Source organism: Delphinus delphis, chromosome 13 (genome assembly GCF_949987515.2).
Source record: "Delphinus delphis chromosome 13, mDelDel1.2, whole genome shotgun sequence".
Lineage (NCBI taxonomy): Eukaryota > Metazoa > Chordata > Mammalia > Artiodactyla > Delphinidae > Delphinus > Delphinus delphis.
The window spans coordinates 71,821,330-71,846,015 of NC_082695.1; the positions used below are offsets into that span (position 1 = coordinate 71,821,330).

Genomic DNA, 24,686 nt, shown 5'->3' on the forward strand with positions numbered 1-24,686 from the left:
GAAAGCATTATGCTGAACCTGTAGGTTGTCAGTCAAGTTAATTTGGGTAACTGCAAAACAGAGTTTGCCTTTGTGGACATCTATATAAGACATGTATGCATAGTTATATAATGTACTTTTTCAATGGATGTAAAAGATTGAAAAGTTGCTGTCTTTCCCATTTAGTGCCTCCCTTAAAACTTGTATAAGTAGTCACCCAGGTGCACAAAGATGGAAGCCTCTGTGACTCTTCTCTTTAAAGGCATACGTTGCTGGTATAGGAATAGTAAGGACTATGAAGTATCAATGATTATCTTGTATCTCATGAGCTGCCATTCTTGAAAGAGACGGTCAAATATTGGCAATTTCGTATGGTTCAACCTAATACCAAAGTATCAGCTCTGCTATGGTATAGAAGAGCACCAAGTCATTAAAGCAAATTATATAAGCCAGAACTTAAATTAGCAACCACTTGTTATTAGAAATTGATGACAGGCAGAGACAGAAATGATGTCTAGGAAAGTATTCAATCAAACTGAGTGATAAAAAAAACCCAAAAAACTGAGTGATATATGACTCAGTCTGTACGGCAGCAGCAGAAGTGAGGTGTGACCCTCACCACTGTATTGGCAGAAAATATTTTGGTCAACAGATTTTTCAGTCTCTGAACAATGAGTTTTATGCCTAGGATTATATAAATCCTTGCAGATAAATCATTTGCTTAGGTGGTTGCCTTCCTGACATACCTAGCACAGCAGATTTTTGTTTTAAACTCTTTGCTGCCTTTCTGACTTTTAAATATCAAGGTGATTGCCCCTTGGTGACATTGTACACTAGTGCCTAGGGTGGCGCTTTTGTTTCATACTTAATGACAGCCTTGCCTAAAAAGGATTAGAAAGTACCTCATCCATCCACCTTTAAGATTGTGCATTTTCTATTGGTCTACTTTTATATCCTAATATTTTCTAAAAATGAGAGCCACTGAGGTTTTTCAGTTCTGTGAATGAAATGGTAATTAGTTTATTATTTTTAATAATCTTCATTCTTGTGGTAAGATGTATTTGTTCTTCTGAAAGTCGAGCTGGATAGTGAGTATCCATTAGTAGAACAGTGGCCAGTTGACATGTTTGTTTTTCTATTATTAGTGAAAGTTGGATTTGGGGTTGTTCAGTCAACCTCAAGACAATTGCTATGGACAGGGGAAGACCTCAGTGCCATCTCACTGGTGAGCAGCAGTCACAGTTTCCAATTATCCACATAGGAATTTATTTAAACATTCTGATTGCGACCTAGTCTGATTCAACTTTACTGTGGTTCACAATATATTTCAATTACAGTGAGCCATCCATAGAACTCCTTAGTAATGATTCACAACTTCCATTTAAAGTGCAGCTAGTATACTGTTTATAAGTTAATGGGTTGATACTTATCTTGAATATGAAAATGCAATGACTAATTTTTAATGCAGTGGTATTTTTCAAAAGCTCAGCTGTTAATGAAATTATTAATTAGAAGTGTTTTGCACTTAATCACTTACAAGCATGGTAACATTAACCTCACCTTTGGGCAATGATATGTTTTTCATGGCCTTTTGATTCCAAGATACTTAGATGCTTTTTACATGGGGGCGTTATCATATTTTTCAAAACATACCATGTGGAAAGTAGAGATTGGCAGTTATTCCCGCCTCCCACGTGTGGAAACCAAGATAAGTAATGTAGTTCATTCCTGACAGAAAGGAACAATCTAGTATGCAGAGTCTTTTGTTCTCAAGTATGATTATTACGTGACTGTGTAAAAGTCCATGTTTGAATGTGTTATCTTACTGAGGAAACTTCACTTTCAAATATCCTTTTCTTTAGCTTCTTCTCTCAAAATGCCAGAATCTTCATGTTATGGTTGTCTCTAGATGAAGTAAAAAATGTTTTAAAGTTTTAAATTGTTTTATAGAACAGTGGGAAGATTGGGAGGGATGGAGCGGGTTGAAGTAGATATTAGGGCAAAGATTCTGAATGCAGAAAATTGAAATGAAGCTATTTACGAGTAGAATAAGAAAGCATGTAGATAACCTCACAGATACTGAAGGATAAATATGGCTTAGAGGGTATGTAAAGGCAGAACTTTGATGAAAAAAGACTGAAAGTTAAAATTAAACCTAAAATCTAAGATATCTAAAGCAACTGAGAAACTTCTACATTGTATTAATTCCCTTTTTGATTATAGATCATTTTTAGAGGTATTATTAAGGATTTCTGTTTCATTTCTAATTACTTTTATTCTAATGGATTTAGAGATACAAATGTTAGTCCACTACGAATTTACAATTCAGCACATACAATCTGTTTTATATTTAGTGGTAATTATAATTACTTGAGATTTTATTTATATTTATTATGCAATCATATACATGCTAAAAGAAGACTAATCTGATGTGGAAACGCATCTGTGTATAACGACTCAAAATCCAAAAGCGATTTATATATTTATATTTACATAAGATACTATAAGCAAGGTTAAAAGGCAATAAAAGTAACAGCAGCAAATTGAAACAGAAACACGTCCATTTATTTTGATCCAAGAGTTCAAAATGGTGCTGGGGGGAAATCATACAAACCTCAGTGTCACTGTTGAATGATGCTAGAGAATTAACTTGTTATTTTGAAAACTGGTAAAGGGAGATAAACATTTATCTTTGTTTTTACACAAAGGTACCTCAGCATAATCAAATGGTCGATGAGAGAAAATTCTTCTTTATAACAGTATTTTAGCCAATAAATGAAGAAGGGATAATAGAACGTCACCATTTTGCTGCCCTAATTAACGGACCTGGGCAATAACTCCTAGTATCACCAAAAAAGAGACAGTCAGACATTATATACTTGATGGAAATACATAACAGCATCTAAGAAATAGTAAAAAATTAAAAAATTCAGACCTGAATCTGTTCCTCCAATTTACAAGAAATACAAAAGTCAGAACGCTTTAAATATCACCATAGGGATATAATCAGCAGACTCCAGATTTTAGAAAACTCTAGGTACCAAAGAACTGATTTCTTCCAGGAAAGGGGGAGGAGACAACCTGTAGATTAAGAGATATGAGAGATGTATTTGGATTATGATTGGAAGAGACAAACATAAATAAATGAAGGAAAGAAAAAGAAAAGGAGGGAGAGAGGGAAAAGAAGGAGAGTTAGAAAGAGGGGGACAGAAAGAGAATCAATAAAATGTGAAGGCCATTTGGCTGTTTGATGATATTAAGGAACTATTGATAATTTTTTTTAGGAGTGATAATAGCATTGTGATTGTGTCTTTTAAAAGTCCCAATCTTTTAGACATATATACTGAAATGTTTATAGATGAGGTTTGCTACAAAGTAATTCAAGGTGTTGAAGAGAGTGGGGATGTAGATGAATGAAACAAGATTGGCCAGGAGTTCAAAACTGTTGAAGCTGGATGATGGTTACGACAAGATTTATTATCCTTTTTCTTTCTACTTTTGTCTAAGTTTGAAATTGATGTCTGACAATGGAACTGTCTGTCCTACAGAGTAGTGAACCCCTTGCCACTGGACTCTGTTCTGAACCTGTAGGTCTGCAGTGGGGCCATGAATCTGTGTTTTCATTAAGCTCTTCAGGTGATTCTAGATATCAACCAGGATTAGAAACCTCCAGGCCAGATCACCTCTAAAGTTTCTTCTGATTCTGAGCTTTCTACGTCTGTATTTCTTTGAATGGTATGAACAAGATGTGCTCCAGAAATTCAGGGACAAAATAGTTGGAGTGACCAGCAAAACCTTACTAAATATAGTGAAACTTACCCGAGACCTCGAAATATAGTTAAACTATGGACAGTGGAATGTGAATCAAGTCCATTCATTCATTCCAAAAATATTTTTAATGCTTCTCAGTGCCAGACAGTGTGCCAAGAGCTGGGATATGGCTGTGGTCAAAACAGTTACGATGATGATAATTTTGGACTTCCATTTATTATGGAAGCTTTGTGTTACCATAAAGAGATGCTGATTTCTGAGACTGGAGCTTTGACTTCGGGACCTGCCATATCACTTGCTCTCTAATTTAGAGTAAGACACACAGCCCTTCTGAGCCTCTGTTTTCTGATCTATTGTCACAAGAAGGTGAGACCATCCTAGCTCTTGACTTTTGTAAAAACATGATGCATGAAAATATTTTGCTCTATAGATCTTTCTGTATCTGTGGATGGTGTGGTATATGAGACCACATTTCTTTTCTTACCCTTTCAGTAGCCATGAAATTTACTTGCCAGTGGAGGCGGCTGGGAGTATCTTCCCTTTTTCCTGCCTCTGTAATACAGTTCTATAAACATACGTTTAAGATGGCATAATTAGATTCTCTCCATAACCTGAAATAGGTCTGGTCTTAAGCTCATTTACTGTCTTAGAACAGAATTGATCTTGCTTTCGCATTTAATTCACCCTCTACAGATTTTGAGAGGAAGAAAAATAGCATTGCTAGCTCAGTGTAACTAGGCCAGAGTTAACAGGGGAAAGTTGGAAAACCAGTGTTATAATATGTGTTTGCCTTTCTCTGTCTTCCTTTTAAGTATTAATATATGTAGATCATTCAGGTAAATAGTTCTGGCCTCCTTGAGGCGCTTGCCAGTTTGGCTTACTTCTCATACATGTTAAAATGATTCTACGCTTACTCAATTGTCATGAGCCAATTTACAGTTTCTGGGATTACCAGGAGAAAAACAACAGGATGTGTTTCATTTGCAGTATTAAACATAAAATCCCTTTGCAGATGTCATCTTACGTCTGGAATATGACATAGCCTATTCCTTTTGAATAAATATTATACATAATAGTGAACAGAACAGAGGATTTCAAGTTAGGGAAACCGTATTCTGACATTACTAACAGTATGACCTAGAATAAGTTACTTAAGGTTTGTGAGAAGCAGTTTTCCTTATCTTCAACACTGAAATTAATATCATATTCTTCCCTGGGTTCTTTTCAGAATGAAATACCACCCATAAACCACCCAGCACAATGCCTGCCACCTACCAGACAGTCAGCAAATAAAATTTCCCTTTCTTCCTTTCTTTCTTTCCCTTTCCTTCATTCGTTTTACTATTTTTTCTTACCTTTTAGTAGAATGCTTTTTTTTTTTTTTTGCGGTACGCGGGCCTCTCACTGTTGTGGCCTCTCCCGTTGCAGAGCACAGGCTCCGGACGCGCAGGCTCAGTGGCCATGGCTCACGGGCCCAGCCACTCCGCGGCACGTGGGATCTTCCCGGACCGGGGCACGAACCCATGTCCCCTGCATCGGCAGGCGGACTCCCAACCACTGCGCCACCAGGAAAGCCCTAGAATGCTTTTTAAAGTATATTTTTAGAAGGACTGGAGTCCAAGTAGTTTTCCTCTTTTAAAAAAGTCTATTTTTGAAGTCTTAGTATAATATACAAATAAATATCTGTGACTGAAGAAAATAATTAAGGAACAATTTCTGTGTACTTATATACAGGGAGATGGAGGGACAAGAATATATCAAGAGCCTCCCCTGTGTCAGGCCTGGTGTGTGCTGTATCTTTAACAGTCCTAATAATTCCAGAAATAGGTCTCCCCCCGCCCCCCCCCCCACTGTATCTCATTAGATGAGGAAACTGACACCCAGTTTAAGTTACCTAAGATCAAGCTGTTATCAAATTGTAGTTTGGGGATTAGAATCCAGATCTTACTTCATCGCTGTCTACTGCTATCCATGGGTTTTCAGTCACTGGAGAGAAGAGGGTAGCTTTTGCCTCCTAACTGGAGGGAAGCAGGGGCAAGGTGTGGAGTGGGGGACCAGATCAGCATCCCCGGGAGGACTTTTTCAAATTATACTCATGGTACTCTGCTCCCCCTCCATTTTGATACCCTTTTCCTGCCATAGTAAGACATAGTTTGGTAACATGTCATATTCTTCAAGTAAGTTGGGATAGACAAATTGAGCACTATTGTTCTGTGAACAATATGAATATGAAATTATCATGTAATTATATCAAATTAAATCCATATATGGATGTAAAGTTTTAAAAATGTTTTGAAAATATTATTTATTTTTCTTTATTGCTCCCAGACCATTTAGAAGTATTTGACATTTTTATATGTGCTGTGCATAATATCAGAAATAAATACTGTGGTATATTTTTTCAGGTTATACCTAGCTGCCAATGACAGTAGAATAGCTGAAAACTATTTTTTTTTATTGTGGTTTACAGCATTACTTCTTTCATCTTTTATTGAAAATGAAGACTGGTTTATAGTGCTTTTCAATCTATATTTGATTATTAAAAGATTAGCTAATGAAAATTAAGCCATATATAGCTGTTTTGCAAATTTACTAAAAAAGAAACTACATTTGAGGGAAAATTTTTAAAATATTAAAACCATACAGTAGCCAATAAGGTATGAGGCAGCTAATTGCTTCCTGTCCCTTTCGAAATTACTCAGCCTGAAAAAAGATAGCACGTATTGATTTACTGTATAGTAAATGTCCCATGTCTCTGCTCCTCTAATACCCAGATGCACACACACTACATATACCACACGGCAGTAGCAGCAAGGAACTGCATACCTACCCATTTCTTTCATCAAACTTCTGTAATAACGAAATTAGGATGGAACAGTTTCCTCCTTTGTGAAAGGAAATAGCATAAAATCATTAAAACTCAAAAAATGAATGGCAGTGTAGTATTATCTTGAATGCCTGATGTGTGTGTTTGCTTTAAAGCTCAAAAGAAAAACAAGTTTCCCAAGGAAAAAGAAATATTTCTTGATGATGTAGTATCAGTTAATTCATATGCATAAGACATTTGTATCAATTAATATATATTTTTTCATTTGTAATATTAGAAGCAATGTCAAAACTTAGACTATATTTGATCATTTTTTTGAAGTTAATATGAGATTATACAAATTCAAATTGTTCAAATTCAAACTCGCCAATATGGTCTTTTGCTTTATTTCAGGAGTGGTCCACTAATCTAGAGAATGGGAGTTTTATTCATATATGTTGTAACTCCTGCTGTTTGTGAGTTTTCTATAAGCATCTGATTTTTTTCCAACATAGACTTTGAAAATGCTAGTTTTGATTGTCCTAAAGCCAAATCAGTAAAATCAGTGAGAAGTTTAAAAAGAAAAATCTTATAGGCGAAGCTGTTTTGAAGGATAATCCGTAATTACTCATGTAAACATATATTTCAGGAGTGTAATAGCATGTATATGTTTCTTTTTTGTTTTAAGTGGATATAAATTATTGTCTGATTTTTAGGTGTGATCATGGTTGCTTCTGTAGGTCAGATAGTTCAGTAATTCATTGTATTATAGTATATTGTGCTTTATCTTGAAAGGATGAGAACATCCTTATTTGTAGAAAAGAGGAGATTTTGTGATTGGAATGACTTCTCCTTTATTAGATTGTATGTTACTTAATATATTTCTGTGTATCCTTTATATCAAAAAATATGTATCACCCCCACCTCCCCCCCCCCCACAAGTTTCTTTGGAAATATATTTGTCCCCTTTGACATTAACATCTATTCCCGAAAGAGCTCTGTTTGAGATTTTCATGGAGCTTCGTTGATGGCTGTCTTGTAAACCCACCAGCACCCCTTTCATCCCAGGATTATGACTTCAGGCTTAGCTGCTCCAGCAAGGCTGCTGTTTACTGGCGAGTTCCCATTAACACAGCTACGACTCCTGGGTTAGATAATGGACTCAAAGGTTAAGAGCAGAGGATCTCAACAGCTCCAATCAGCAGGGCTTTTCCAGGGCTAATTACCTCTTTGCTGCGCTGACTCTAATGTGACATGTTTATTGCCTTAACTAACAACTCATTAGCTTAGTTGATGTTTTTGTCAATATTAATTCGTTCATTTAAGCCAAGTCAAAGCTTAAACAAAGATGTCCAGACTGAGAAACGGGCAGCAGAGTGACTTTTGTTTGCTCATCTTTTTTTTTTTTTCTCCCTTACTCAACTTCAATAAAATAAATGTGTAGAAAGGAAACATTTAGAGTGCTTGTATTGAGAATGTTGGTATTCATTTGTCTGCATGTAGAACAATTCTGACTTTATTTCTCCTGTGGTTACTCTAGTCTCCATGTCACAGCTTACTAATATTTAGTGTCTACTAAGGGTGACTATCTCTACTCTTTGACTGTATATCTATAAAGGGTTAACGTACAGCAGCTTCTTGTTCCAGTTGAATGTTTTATTGTGGTTATTAGAAAAGAGATCAAGTAATTTTTCCTATGATTTTAATCTCCACTGGACTGCCTATAAAATTACTTTGAGATTTATCTTGTAACAATCACTAAGTTACTTAATTAGCCTGTGTGAATTATTTAAAAAGAGGAGGCAGTTATGAAGTTATCATGAAACATTTCAGGGTTTTTTGCCATGGTTTTGATTAGCGTTAATAGTATTTCTCAGAGAATGTCGTTGTTCTGATTTTATGTATTTTTAAATAATAATTAAATTCTAGAAGCTCTAGAATAGTAGAAATGGGTAAAATAACTGAGCATGAGTCTTTGATCAAGTAGTAGGTCGATTACTTTGTGGAGGCACATCAGCATCTTCAGAACCGTGTAATACATTTAATTGGCAAATCCCCCTCACACGGTGTTTAATGGTGTACAGATGACCAGAAAGGGTTAAGATCAGACGTGAACTGGGGCTGCAGTGATAGGGGAGTTTCATCTCTAGAAAAAGGCCAGTCTCTGCTTAGAAGGCCAGAGATTCACTCTGATTGGTTGGTTCCTGGAGGTGATCAGGCCTAGAGAAGGCTGATAGAAGCTGTGCATAGAACATGGTGAGAAATACGTGGCATATAAACCAGAGAAACTCCTATCTATTTCCTCCACCTTTCTGTACCTATAGAGTGTTCCGTGGACACCAAATTGTTATCAGTAGTCATGAGAAATCACTGTCCCAGAAAACAGAAATAATTTGTGTAATTGTTTGTCACCTTTTGCAGAGTCCTTCCTTCCCTATCACTTTCTAGGCTCTTACTCTGCTGTATTTTTCCTCACAGGACTTAGTACTACTCAGCATATCTATTTGTTCATTTGGTTGTTTTGTCCCAACTGGAGTGTGAGCTTCATGAGAGTACAGACTTGCTTGACCTGCACTTAGAACAGTGCCTGGTCCACAGCAGGCACTCAGGGAGTAATGAATGAAAGGATCACCCAGCTATTAGGTGCTAGAGCCAGAACTTGAACCTGGTGGTCTCTTGCTTCACAACCGCCCCCGCTTTGTCTTTGGGAACAAGACATAGAAGTATTTAGGTCATTCACGTAAAGATTCCATAGATTCATGGATTTTTGTTTTTTTACTTCTTTGACATCATAAGCCTCTGCTTCTACTATTTTACATCTTTATTGCTGACCCCCAGATTGTCAAACAATCAGCACTTCTTACCTTCCTTCAAGCGGAAAAGGGCCATATGCACTAAGTAATATCCTTTTGTTTATGGGAAGGTAAGACTCTTATTTTAGTCTGCCATCCAAAATACACGGAGTACCAAAAGCAAAATGAGATTAAATTTCACTGCATGACACAACTTAGTTAGTTTGAAACTCAATCGAACAGAAAAAAATGTGCTTTCAATCAAGCAGCACTGGATTTTATACTCTTCTGATTATAGGACAAGAAACAGCTACTTTCTTTGAATTAGGACTGTTTTGACTAAGCTGATATTAGATTAATGAGTTTTAAAATATCTTTGTTAAATTAACTTCCTAATTTAACAAAGTTACTTTATGCTTTTTATTAAATGAAATGATGACTTAGTTTTTATGCAATACAGGATGTAAGAAGTTTAAAAGTAGTTTTTCATAACTGTATTAATACAAAGCATCTCGTTTTAGAAGTGTTTATTAACTATTCCATATCCATGAATAATGCACACTGCATTGGAATTATTTTTACTCAAATCAGTTGCCTATCTAAAGCAAAGGAATAGAATTCTAGATGGCGCTCTGCCATCCCTGTTCTTTGATGGACATTAGCAAGTGGGAAAAGGCTTCATTCAGTTGGTTACACTTTGAAATAAGTGGCCAATCATTATTAATTCATTTTGCACTCATTGTAATGGCATAAATCATCATAAATTCATTTGGTTTAAAGTAAATATAATATGTTCTCCCACAGGAAGTTCCTTGTAATTGAGCTATTAATTAGTACATTTTTTAATATGACCTTTTAAGTATGATGAACCAGTATCTTAACTCTTAACTAGGCCTGTTGACTGGCCTAAGAGGAACCAAAGCCCAGGAAAATGGTTACATATATTGCCTACTAGCAGGACAACAGTAATAATTGTCAATGATCTCTAAGGGCGCTTGGAAAATTCTCTGAAATGCTTTGGTTTTGTGATAATTCCAGTAAGGAAATTTCATTCTCTCTTGGTAAACATAGTTTGATTCTGGCTTCTGTTTTTTTTCCTTCACTGTGCTTTGAACGGTGTGCTAACATCGTTCATTGTGCTGTGGAGAAGTCAAGGTACTGTCGGGTTCAGTCTCTACCTTTGCATTAGAAATGCAAAAGGGGAAAAAAGTAGAATAGCAGTATAAAAGTATCATTTATTATCGAATAATGCTGAAAATGATACCTGATTCTTATAGAAATATATAGCTATAGTTCTTTGTAGCTAATAAAGTGCTTTCATATAATAGGCACTTATTAAATGTAGAGTACATTAATAAAGTGAGTCTACACTTTGTGATAAGGATACAAAAATGATCCAGGAAACAAATTCATTATTTCCTAAGTAATAGCCTCAGAGTGTATGTGTGTGTGTGTGTGTGTGTGTGTGTGTGTGTGTGTGTGTTACGGCTTGTATGTTAATCTTTTAAAAGAGCGGGTCATCATAACCATCTAGATAGGGTAAACATTTTTTTAATTGACATTTTTCCTTGGTCAGTTCATGACGGGACAACAGTCATCTTGCCAAAGCAACAAGTTAGCCATTGTATAATACTATAACCACAGCTTACGTAGGCTTTATTTTGCTATCTCTGTGTCAATCCTTTTCTCATTTTTAGCATTTTTGCTGTTACAGCAAAGTGTAAATATTTTCTTGCAGCTTTGTGCCTTTGTAGCACTTTTAAAAAATGGTAAGATTAAAGTTGGGACACTTTAAAAAAAAAAACGCTTGAGATAAAAAGCTTGAAATAAAACGGCACTAAAATATGAGCTATTATTATTACTCTTGACTGCACGACAACAGAGTTGCTTTCTCAACAGCTAGAGGGTCTGAGTTAATTGTGATTTATCCAATTCTGGATTTCCGTGCTTTCTGCTTTTTAAGGAGCTTTGTTTTGATTTGATTTGTTTCCAGAGTTCTGAGCCTGTGTGCATTTTGGTAGTTCACTTGCGCATTTGGCTAGACATACAGGGTGATGGGGGTGGGTGGGTGGTGCTACGCGTTAAATTCTCACTGTGAAGCTGCCATAGTGTCTGTACTACTTACCCATCTTACAGGTAGGAAAGGCTAATCATCTGATAACTGGGCCTTGAATATGGTCACAGATTGACTTGAATAATGCTGAATTCTGTCTGTTAACAAGTTGAGTTAGGAGCCTCTTGGCATTCTCAGTAAAGAACCAGTGACCAGTAATAGGACTTACCAGTTATGATTCTTATAGTGGGGAAGTACCCTTGCAGTTCCTCACGACAGTAAACTTATTACAAATGGCAGCTGTTTCCAAACTTTCCAATATCATGGGCCAGTAAAATTTCCAAAAATAAAACTTGGGAGTATTTAGCAGTGCTGTGTTTTATTTTGCTGAGTGCAAATACTAAAAAAATACCACCATCTTTATCATTTTATTAAAGAAAAACCCTTTTATTCACCAAAAAAATAGTAAGAACATAACCTTAGACTAAACACTCCTTTAAACTGAATAAATTTAGCTTCATGAAAAAGACATATTACATTGTTTGTGTTTTACCATTTCACCATAAAGCCATGGAAACTTTGCCATAGACCAGCACAGGTTTATATCAGACCCTTGGAAATTTCTGATCTGTGCATAATTTTATTGACTGTGCTGGGCACATTCAATGTAAAGTAATTTTCAGTATTTGCCAAAACAACAATTGTGTATTAAGTACTTATTGAACTATAAAGCACTGTGCTAAGCCTCATGCAAAAAAAAAAAAAAAGTTTTTTTATAAAAATTTCATATGACCCAGGGAACTTACTCATTTAACAGATGTGGAAAGGTAATAAAATAAAATAAAAATAAATAAAATTAGCTCTGGACAAGAATAAATGCCAATGATGCTATATCACTGTTTGTTAAATGTATGGATAATAATTTTTCTCTTAAAAAGAATAATTTCATTCTAAAGGAAGCGGGGAAGGCGCAGAAATTGCCAACTACCAACCGCATACGATTCTCCTTTTACACGTGAACAAAACCTCAGAATTGTTGCAGATGGCATTGTGGTCAGATCACAAACTACATTTCCCACCCTTCCGTGAAACTGGGGGAATTATTATATAATTTTGGCCAATGAAATGTAATCAGACTTTACAAGGGGGCTTGACTTAACTGCCACATGTCCTTATGCCCTTCAGCCTTCTACCTCTTCCTGTTGGGAAGGTGCATGCAGTGCTGGATGTGCAATTAACCATTTTGTGGACAGGATGCAACTAAGATAGAGCCAAGACAAAGACAGGGATCTTGGTATGGCTGTATTTAGCTATTGAACCAGTAATGGGGACCTTCTCATTGTGTGACAAAAGATAAAACATATAATTTATTGAATCTTCTGTTTTGGTAGAGTGTCATGAATAAAACATGGTTATAAAGATGCAAGTTGTGTTCAGAGATGTGTTCTGGTCACATTACCCATGGCCTGGGCCACAGAAGCCTGCAGCTAACCACTTGCCTTCCATCATTCTCAGTTACATCAAACAAAACAGGAATAGATCATAGTTTTCTAAAGTCCTTTCAGTTCAAATATTCTGTGATTCTAATTAATCCATTTGGCTGGGGGTAAGTAGATCAGAATTTCCAAGGCAGTAGGTCTTGCCACCCCCATTTAACATCTTTATTGGAGTATAATTGCTTTACAATGGTGTGTTAGTTTCTGCTTTATAACAAAGTGAATCAGCTATATGTATACATATATCCCCATATCTCCTCCCTCTTGCATCTCCCTCCCACCCTCCCTATCCCACCCCTCTAAGTGGTCACAAAGCACCGAGCTGATCTCCCTGTGCTATGCAGATGCTTCCCACTAGCTATCTCTTTTCCATTTGATAGTGTATATATGTCCATGCCACACTCTCACTTTGTCTCAGCTGACCCTTGTCTCTCTCTGTGTCCTCAAGTCCATTCTCTATGTCTGCGTCTTTATTCCTGTCCTGCCCCTAGGTTCGTCAGAACCATTTTCTTTTTTTTTTGTAGATTCCATATATATGTGTTAGCATACGGTATTTGTTTTTCTCTTTATAACTTACTTCACTCTGTCTGACAGACTCCAGGTCCATCCACCTGACTACAAATAACTCAACTTCGTTTCTTTTTATGGCTGAGTAATATTCCATTGTATATATGTGCCACATCTTCTTTATCCATTCTTCTGTCAGTGGACACTTAGGTTGCTTCCATGTCCTGGCTATTGTAAATAGTGCTGCAGTGAACATTGTGGTACATGACTCTTTTTGAATTATGGTTTTCTCAGGGTATATGCCCATTAATGAGATTGCTGGGTCACATGGTACTTCTATCTTTAGTTTTTTGATGAACTTCCATACCTCCATATTGGCTGTATCAATTTACATTCCCACCAATGATGCAAGAGGGTTCCCTTTTCTCCACACCCTCTCCAGCATTTATTGTTTCCGGATTTTTTGATGATGGCTATTCTGACCGGTGTGAGGTGATACCTCATTGTAGTTTTGATTTGCATTTCTCTAATAATTAGTGATGTTGCACATCCTTTCATGTGTTTGTTGGCAATCTGTATATCTTCTTTGGAGAAATGTCTACTTAAATCTTCTGCCCATTTTTGGATTGGGTTGTTGTTTTTGCGATATTGAGCTGCATGAGCTGCTTGTAAATTTTGGAGATTAATCCTTTGTCAGTTGCTTCGTTTGCAAATATTTTCTCCCATTCTGAGGGTTGTCTTTTGGTCTTGTTAATAGTTTCCTTTGCTGTGCAGAGCTTTTAAGTTTCATTAGGTCCCATTTGTTTATTTTAGTTTTATTTGTATTTCTCTAGGAGGTGGGTCAAAAAGGATCTTGCTGTGACTTATGTCAAAGAGTGTTCTTCCTATGTTTTCCTCTAAGAGTTTTACAGTGTCTAGCCTTAAATTTAGGTCTTTAATTCATTTTGAGTTTAATTCATTTTGAGTTTATTTTTGTGTATGGTATTCAGTATTCTAATTTCATTCTTTTACATGTAGCTGTCCAGTTTTCCCAGCACCACTTAATGAAGAGGCTGTCTTTTCTCCATTATATATTCTTGCCTCCTTTATCAAAGATAAGGTGACCATAGGTGCATGGGTTTATCTCTGGCCTTGCTATCCTGTTCCATTGATCTATTATTTCTGTTTTTGTGCCAGTACCATACTGTCTTGATTACTGTAGCTTTGTAGTATAGTCTGAAGTCAGGGAGCCTGATTCCTCCAGCTCTGTTTTTCTTTCTCAAGATTTCTTTGGCTATTTGGGGTCTTTTGTGTTTCCATACAAACTGTGAAATTTTGTGTTCTAGTTCTGTGAAAAATGCTGTTGTTACTTTGACAGGGATTGCATTGAATCTGTAGATTGCCTTGGGTAGTATAGTCATTTTCACAATGTTGATTCTTCCAATCCAAGAACATGCTATATCTCTCCATCTGTTTGTATCATCTTTAATTTCTTTCATCAGTGTCTTCTATTTCTGCACACAGGTCTTTTGTCTCCTTAGGTAGGTTTATTCCTAGATATTTTATTCTTTTTGTTGCAATGGTAAATGGGAGTGTTTCCTTAATTTCTCTTTCAAATTTTTCATCATTACTGTATAGGAATGCAAGAGATTTCTGTGCATTCATTTTGTATCCTGCTGCTTTACCAAATTCATTGATTAGCTCTAGTAGTTTTCTGGTAGCATCTTTAGGATTCTCTGTGGATAGTATCATGTCATCTGCAGACAGTGACAGCTTTACTTCTTCTTTTCCAATTGGATTCCTTTTATTTCCTTTTCTTCTCTGATTGCTGTGGCTAAACTTCCAAAGTGATGTTGAATAATAGTGGTGAGAGTGGGCATCCTTGTCTTGCTCCTGTACTTAGAGGAAATGGTTTCAGTTTTTCACCATTGAGAATGATGTTGGCTGTGGGTTTGCTATATAGGGCCTTTATTATGTTGAGGAAAGTTCCCTCTCTATGCCTCTTTTCTGGCTTGTTTTTATCATAAATGGGTGTTGAATTTTGTCAAAAGCTTTTTCTGCATGTATTGAGATGATCATATGGTTTTTATCCTTCAGTTTCTTAATATGGTTTATCACATTGGTTGATTTCTGTATATTTAAGAATCCTTGCATTCCTGGTATAAACCCCACTTGATCATGGTGTATGCTCCTTTTAATGTGCTGCTGGATTCTGTTTGCTAGTATTTTGCTGAGGATTTTTGCATCTATGTTCATCAGAGATATTCGCCTGTAGTTTTCTTTTTTTGTGGCATCTTTGTCTGGTTTTGGTATCAGGGTGATGGTGGCCTCTTAGAATGTTGTTGGGAGTGTTCCTCCCTCTGCTATATTTTGGAAGAGTTAGAGAAGGATAGGTGTTAGCTCTTCTCTAAATGTTTGATAGAATTTGCCTGTGGAGGCATCTGGTCCTGGACTTTTGTTTGTTGGAAGGTTTTTAATCACAGTTTCAATTTCAGTGCCTGTGATTGGTCTGTTTATATTTTATATTTCTTCCTGATTCAGTCTTGGAAGGTTGTGCTTTTCTAAGATTTGTCCATTTCTTCCAGGCTGTCCATTTTATTGGCATATAGTTGCTTGTAATAATCTCTCGTGATCCTTTGTAGTTTTGAAGTGTCAGGTGTTACTGTTCCTTTTTCATTTCTAATTCTATTGATTTGAGTCCTCTCCCTTTTTTCTTGATGAGTCTGGCTAATGGTTTATCATTATTGTTTATCTTCTTAAAGAACCAGCTTTCAGTTTTATTGATCTTTGGTATCAGTTCCTTCATTTCTTTTTCATTTATTTCTGATACGATCTTTATGAATTCTTTCCTTCTGCTAATTTTGGGGGTTTTTTGTCCTTATTACTCTATTTGCTTTAGGTGTAAGTTTAGGTTGTTTATTTGAGATCTTTCTTGTTTCTTGAGGTAGGATTGTATTGCTATAAACTTCCCTCTTAGAACTGCTTTTCCTGCATCCCATAGGTTTGGGGTCGTCAAGTTTTCATTGTCATTTGTTTCTAGGTATTTTTTGATTTCCTCTTTGATTTCTTCAGTTACCTCTTGGTTATTTAGTAGTGTATTGTTTAGCCTCCATGTATTTGTATTTTTTAGTTTTTTTCCTGTAATTGATATCTAGTCTCATAGCATTGTGGTTGGAAAAGATACTTGATACGATTTCAGTTTTCTTAAATTTACCAAGGCTTGATTTGTAACCCAGGACATGATTTATCCTAGAGAATGTTCCATGAGCACTTTTGAAGAAAGTGTAATCTGCTGTTTTTAGATGGAATGTCCTATGAATATCAATTAGGTCCATCTTGTTTAATGTGTCATTTAAAGCTTTTGTTTCCTTATTTATTTTCATTTTGGATGATCTGTCCATTGGTGAAAGTGGGATGTTAAACTCCCCTACTATGATTGTGTTACTGTCTATTTCCCCTTTTATGGCTGTTAGCATTTGCCTTATGTATTGAGGTGTTTCTATGGTGGGTGCATAAATATTTACAATTGTTATATCTTCTCCTTGGATGGATCCCTTGATCATTATGTAGTGTCCTTCTTTGTCTCTTGTAATAGTCTTTATTTTAAAGTCTATTTTGTCTGATATGAGAATTGCTGCTGCAGCTTTCTTTTGATTTCCATTTGCATGGAATATCTTTTTCCATCCCCTCACTTTCAGTCTGTATGTGTCCCTAGGTCTGAAGTGGGTCTCTTGTAGACAGCGTAAGTATGGGTCTTGTTTTTGCATCCATTCAGCCGGTCTGTGTCTTTTGGTTGGAGCATTTAATCCCCTTACATTTAAGGTAGTTATCGATATGTATGTTTCTATTACCATTTTTTTAATTGTTTTGTTATTGTAAGTCTTTTTCTTCTCTTGTTTTTCCTGCCTAGAGAAGGTCCTTTAGCATTTACTGTAGAGCTGGTTTGGTGGTGCTGAACTCTCTCAGCTTTTGCTTGTCTGTAAATGTTTTAATTTCTCTGTTGAATTTGAATGAGATCCTTGCTGGGTAGAGTAATCTTGGTTGTAGGTTTTTCCCTTTCATCACTTTAAATATGTCCTGCCACTCCCTTCTGGCTTGCAGTTTCTGCTGAAAGATCAGCTGTTAACCTTATGGGGATTCCCTTGTATGTTTTTTGTTGCTTTTCCCTTGCTGCTTTTAATATTTGTTCTTTGTATTTAATTTCTGATAGTTTGATTAATATGTGTCTTGGCATGTTTCTCCTTGGATTTATCCTGTATGGGACTGTCTGTGCTTCCTGGACTTGAGTGACTATTTCCTTTCCCATGTTAGGGAAGTTTTCAACTATAATCTCTTCAAGTATTTTCTCAGTCCCTTTCTTTTCTCTTCTTCTTCTGGGACCCCTATAATTCGATTGTTTGTGTGTTTAATGTTGTCCCAGAGGTCTCTGAGACTGTCCTCAATTGCTTTCATTCTTTTTTCTTCATTCTGTTCTGTGGTAGTTATTTCCACTATTTTATCTTCCAGGTCACTTATCCATTCTTCTGCCTCAGTTATTCTGCTATTAATTCCTTCTAGAGAATTTTTCATTTCATTTATTGTGTTGTTCATCATTGTTTGTTTGCTCTTTAGTTCTCCTGGGTCCTTGTTAAACGTTTCTTGTATTTTGTCCATTCTATTTCCAAGATTTTGGATCATCTTTACTACCATTACTCTGAATTCTTTTTCAGGTAGACTGCCTATTTCCTTTTCATTTGTTTGGTCTGGTGGGTTTTTACCTTGCTCCTTCATCTGCTGCATATTTCTCTGTCTTCTCATTTTGTTTAACTTACTGTGTTTGGTGTCTCCTTTTTGCAGGCTGCAGGTTCGTAGTTCCCATTGTTTTTGGTGTCTGCCCCCAGTGGCTGAGGTTGGTTCAGTGGCTTGTGTAGGCTTCCTGATGGAGGGGACTGGTTCCTGTGTTCTAGTCGGTGGGGCTGGATCATTTTTTTCTGATGGTCAGTGCCACATCTGGTGGTGTGTTTTGGGATGTCTGTGAACCTAGTATGATTTTAGGCAGCCTCTCTGCTAATGGGTGGGGTTGTGTTTCTCTCTTGCTAATTGTTTGGCATGGGGCATCTGGCACTGGATTTTGCTGGCCATTGGGTGGATCTGGGTCTTAACTTTGAGACAGAGATCTCTGGGAGAGCTCTCACTGATTGATATTATGTTCGACTGGGAGGTCTCTGTTGGTCCAATGTTCTGAACTCGACTTTCCCATCTCAGAGTCTCAGGCCTGAGCACTAAGATCCTGTCAGCCACACAGCTCAGAAGAAAAGGGAGGAAAAAGGAAAGAAAAAGAATAATAATAAAGTTTTTAAAAGTTTTTAATAAAAAAATTATTTAAATGAAAAATAATAATAATTATAAAAAAAGGAAGAGAGCAACCAAACCAATAAACAAACCCACCAATGATAACAAGTGCTAAAGATTAAACTAAGATAAACATAAAAATCAGAAACAAATCAGTCGCAGACAGCAAACCCCAAGTCTACAATTGCTCCCGAAGTCCACCGCCACAATTTTGGGATGACTCGTTGTCGATTCAGGTGTTCCACAGGTGCAGGTACATCAAGTTGATTGTGGAGATTTAATCCACTGCTCCTGAGCCTGCTGGGAGAGATTTCCCTTTCTCTTCCTTGTTTGCACAGCTCCTGGGGTTCAGCTTTGGGTTTGGCCCCGCCTCTATATGTAGGTCACCCTCTGGCATCTGTTCCCCACACAGACAGGATGTGGTTAGAGTGACAGCTTATTATGGGGCTGTGGCTCACTCAGGCCGTGGTTCGGGGCGGGGCGGAAGGTGTATGGAATGCGGGGTGAGCCTGCGGCGGCAGCAGGCAGCAGAAAGTTGCAACAGCCCGAGGTGCGCCGTGTGTTCTTCCAGGGAAGTTGTCCCTGGCTCACGGGACCCTGGCGGTGGCGGGCTGCACAGGCTCCCGGGAGGGGAGGTGTGGAGAGTGACCTGTGCTCGCACACAGGCTTCTTGGTGGCGGCAGCAGCAGCCTTAGCGTTTCATGCCCGTCTCTGGGGTCTGCGCTGGTAGCCGCGGCTCGTGCCCGTCTCTGGAGCTCTTTTAGGCGGTGCTCTGAATCCCCCCTCTTGCGCACCCTGAAACAATGGTTTCTTGCCTCTTTGGCAGGTCCAGACCTTTTCCCGGACTCCCTCCCGGCTAACTGTGGTGCACTAGCCCCCTTCAGGTTGTGTTCACGCAGCCAACCCCAGTCCTCTCCCTGGGATCCAACCTCCGAAGCCCGAGCCTCAGCTCCCAGCCCCCGCCCGCCCCAGCGGGTGAGCAGACAAGCCTTTTGGGCTGGTGAGCGCTGGTCGGCCCCAATCCTCTGTACGGGAATCTCTCTGCTTTGCCCTCTGCACCCCTGTTGCTGCGCTCTTCTCTGTGGCTCCAAAGCTCCCCGCCCCACACTCACTGTCTGCCTCTGCCAGTGAAGGGGCTTCCTAGTGTGTAGAAAGTTTTCCTCCTTCACAGCTCTGTCCCAGAGGTGCAGGTCCCATCCCTATTCTTTTCTCTCTGTTTTTTCTTTTGCGCTACCCAGGTACGTGGGGAGTTTCTTGCCTTTTGGGAGGTCTGAGGTCTTCTGCCAGCATTCAGTAGGTGTTCTGTATGAGTTGTTCCACATGTAGATGTATTTTTGATGTATTTGTGGGGAAGAAGGTGATCTACACATCTTAATTCCTCCATCTTGAAGGTCCCGTTGTTCTTGCCCCTTTCTAATCATGACAGCCTAAATGTTGATCTTTCTAAAATGAAAATCTAATCAAACCCCTCATTTGCTTAAAACTTTCCAGTTGTTCCCCATTGTCACCAGAATGAACAAACTCTTAGCATGGCATATAAGGCCCTTTGTGATCAGGCTCTAATAACCTGTGCTCTCGCATGTCTCACTGTTATATTTCATCCACCTCGTCCTCTTCCCTCTTGTCCATCGCCCCAACCTCTTCTCTTTCCACCGACGATCTTTCCAGCCATATTGAACTATGTGTAATCTGTTGGTCTGGTCGTGTTCTCTCTCATCTGATGGTCTTTAGACATGCCTTTCTCTCTGCCTAGAATGTTTTCTTTCCATACTCCTCTCCTGTGAGTGACAAAGTTTTACTTAGTCTTTAGGGTTTTGTATAGAGGCCACCTTTCCCTGGAAGCCTTCTTATATCCCTAAGATTGGGTTAAGCGCCCCTTTTAGGTTCTATCTTGATACCTTGTGCTTATAAAGGTTCTAACATTCCTCATAATATATTCAAATTACCTGTTTGCTCACCTATATCCTGAGCTACAGTGAATTTTCCTGAGGGGAGGAACTGAGTATTGTTCTCTTGTGTTTCCCCAGCATTTAGTATAATATCAATATAACAATACTCTATAAACAGTTCCTCAGTGAATCTTTGGATGGAAAGTTTGGGACCAAATGTGCAAAGTGTTGAGTGAATATCAGGCCAATTTGTTGAACTTCTTAATACTGCCACCAGGAGAGTCTTTTACAAAGGACTCAATCATGATGGCAGGTGGTAGCGTCCTTCTCCATCTTGGTTACTCAGTGAGGCAATATTCCCCAATTGTGCAGTAGTGGGGCACTTACATAACATAAGTAAATATGTGCCTTTGTACAAAATTAGATTCTATCTTGAAGAGATTAAAATACAACCTTTATTGGGTACCTAAGATTAAGAAAAGTTCTGAGAGATAAAACTTAAAATTCATAAAATTCCGTCACGAGATTTTTTTCTGTTAATAGAGAAGTGCTATCATTGTCTTAATTTTAGCTTTTTCATCACCTTGGCCCATATTGCAGAGCACCTATATTATATGGAGTCATACGACTTCCTAGATGTCAAGAATAACAGGAAAGTGGTAGATATTCTTGACAGTTTGAAATATCATTCTGGCAAACTGGGGCCGGGAGCTGCGTTAGAAGTGTACGTGCAGTAAAGGCAGGTCTGTTGTCCATTTTAGGTCCATAATGTGTGCAAAGCATTGTACTTGGTGGTTTGGGAGATGCAGAGTTATATGAAACATACTTCCTACCCTCAAGGAGCTAACAAACTTGCTGAGGAGAAGGGAAGTGCACCAAAATGCTTATATTTAAGGATAACTTGTGAGAAGAGACACATAGGTACTGGCAGAAAATAGAGCATTGGATCTCTTTCTTTCAAGGGGTTTACATTTTTATGATCCACAAAACTTGTAGCTTTACATATTATATTTACATAGCTAAGTATGAGAGTAAAATTTTCAAATACATGTATGAATGAAGTATGAATTTCTACATGTTTTTCTCAAGGAGGCTTTCCATATCTGTGTACCTTTTTCGTTTACGGCAGGAGTTGTTAACCCAAGGTCCGTGGCCTCCTTGACATCTTTCTGCAGAATTTGGTGGATGTGTATGTGTATATAGTTTCCTGAGGAAAGGACTGATGGCTTTCAACAGATTCTTTTTATTTTTTTTTATCTTTTAAATTTTTTTATCTTTTTATTTTTATTTTTTATCTTATTCTATTAGAATCTTTAAGGATTCTGTGACTGAGAAGAAATTCAGAACCACTGTATAGAGAGTGCGTTCACAGACTTGTCTCAGCTTTACAATATCTTTCTTTTCACCCCCATTTCAATCCATTCTCATTTAACAATTGGCTATAGCATAGCCAATGAGTAAATGCTTTTATTTGTTGAGTGAATTAAATTAAAGTTTATATGCCATGTTCTTAATTTTAAAAACAGACAAGTTCAACATGTTATTCAGAATGAGCCCTGACCGCCCTTCACTGAACACACGCCAGTGAGGGCACCTGGCAGTACACTTCATTGTTTAATTCATTTAACACTCTGGCCCTTCATGAGTGATAGCTATTTTATCCCCATTTTACAGACAAGGAAGCTGAGACTCACTGAGTATCTTCCTAAGCCTGCCCCCTAGTAAGTTATAAAATCAGTTAATACTCTGTCTTGAATCTGAAGCCTCTGTTCCCTTTAACTAGTATGTTATACAGTAATATGATTTATAAACTGTTTTGTTTCTTCCCCTCAAAAACCAACCAAACAAAATACCCTCTTCTAAGTTGCAGTTTGTTCTTGACAATCCCTGGTGTTTTGTGTTTTTTTAATGTCAAAATGCCTTTGGCAGTAGATGAGCTTTTGTAGCTTAATGACCATTGGCTTAGGTATACAAACGGTTAGCTTGATCTTCAACATAAAGGAATACATATTAATTAAAATCTAGATCATTTCATCAGATTTAGAAGTAATATTGAGCTATTTTTAAAATTGCGTGACAAACTTATGTGAAGAATTTACCAGTACTTGACGTCATTGTCTGCTGTTGGTACACCAGAATGTGGAGGAACAAATATGCTCGTCTGGGGCAGTGGCGGTGTGGTGTGGAGACTTTTGAAAACTACACAATCTACCTTCTCCATCCCTCATGCCTGTTGATAATCATTGCCTGTGATGAGAAGTGTTATTGATGAAGCGTTTCGCATATGAATTCTGTTAGATGCAGAAGAAAGATGAAGAAATACCATCTTACATTATTTGGAAGCATCTTCATTTTGCAGAATGCTGAGTAGGGAGAAACATTGTTTGGAAGTTTAGAATCACTATTATGTTTTGAAATTATATACACTTATTTAAATATAGTTATTATGTAATTACAACACTTTAGAATATGGTATAAAATATTGTAGCCTAACTTATCTCTTTAAAGTACATGGCTAAACAAACTGTAAACTTGAGATCTTTTTATAGTCTTACTATTCAAAACCCCTTGTCAGTTAAAGTAAATCCAAAGTGGTTTATATTTTGAAAATATGCTTCAAAGAAAACATCACAAAAGTAAAATTACTTTATTGCTCTGCCTTTTATTTTGTAATTTTAGGTAAGGCACTGACATTTCTTCTGCTGCAGCCACCAAGCCCCAAACTTCCTCCACACAGTACGATCCGAAGAACAGCCATTGATCTGATTGGACGTGGTTTCACAGTTTGGGAGCCTTACATGGATGTGTCTGCTGTCCTGATGGGGCTTCTTGAACTTTGTGCTGATGCCGAGAAACAACTTGCCAAGTACACGCTCCATTTCAGTTCATTTGGCTTTTATTGGTTTTGCTTGTTTTGTTTTAGTAGAGGTCATTGATTACTCTTTATAAATTGCATATGGAGAAAAAATAGACAAATCTCTCAATATATGAAATTTTGGAAATAGACAATGAAAGGGAGATATGTTTCTGTCATTTTAACACAATTGGGATTTAGCTTTGAGCCAGTGAATGATTTATCTGTGGCATAGTTTTAAATATATGTTTATTGTGCCTTGAGGTATCATCAGCTAATAATAATATAAACATATCACATATAAGGAAAATGATATATATAGTTGCTCAAAAATGTTTTACTGATACAATACCTGGCCAGTTTGGGGAATTACTCCTTTGCACTCGTGTTAATTTTTAAACCAACTTTATTGAGGTTTCATTTGCACACAGCAGAGGATCAGCCATAAGGAGGTTGCAGTGGTCCAGGGAGGCAGGGATGAGAATAGAGGAATCCAAGGCAGTTCCTAAAATGAAACTGGGGCTGGTGGTAGAGGTTAGTATTGACTTGAGAACCCAGCCTCCTGATTCCTGGAGGGAGTCTTTTTTGTTTTGTTTTGATGGTCTAATACACATCTAACAGGAAATTTACTACTGTATCCCTCTTAAAGGATACAGTTCAGCAACATTCTCTGCATTCACAGTTATGCAGCCATCACCACTACCCAGTTCCCAGTATCAGTCACCCCAAATGGAGACTCCATACCCATTGAGCAGTCCCTTTCCGTTCTCCCCTCCCACTGTCCCCTGACAATCAATAATCTGCTTTCTGTCTCTGTGAATTTGCCTATTCTGAATATTTCATATAAGTGGAATTATACAGTATGTGGCCTTTTGTGTCTGACTTCTTTCACTTAGCATAATGATTCCAAGGTTCATTCATGTTGCAGCATTTTTCAGTACTTTGTTTCTCTTTATAGTTGAACAATATTCCATTCTGTGGATATACCACATTTTATTTACCTATTCATCTGTTGATGGACATGTGGCTCGCTTCCACTTTGTTTGAACACCTAGTTTTCATTTCTCTTAGGTAGATACCTAAAAGTGGAATTGCTGGGTCATGTGGTAATTCTGTGTTTAGCCTATTGAGGAACCCCCATTCCATAGCAGCTGCACCATTTTATATTCCTACCAGCAGTGTAGGAATTGTCTTTGCATCCTCGCCAACATTTATCTTCCGGTTTTGTT

General features: G+C 37.6%; 1 protein-coding gene across 9 annotated transcripts in view; it reads left to right on the forward strand.

Annotated features, from left to right (window-relative positions):
* The window catches only part of WDR7 (WD repeat domain 7), a 372,036-nt gene that overhangs the window by 229,499 nt on the left and 117,851 nt on the right, over window positions 1-24,686 (forward strand). For all 9 annotated transcript variants that reach the window (XM_060029121.1, XM_060029112.1, XM_060029113.1 and 6 more), the window contains one exon: window positions 23,283-23,469. In XM_060029121.1, the coding sequence (XP_059885104.1) occupies window positions 23,283-23,469 (187 nt within the window). The remainder of the gene's footprint in view (window positions 1-23,282; window positions 23,470-24,686) is intronic.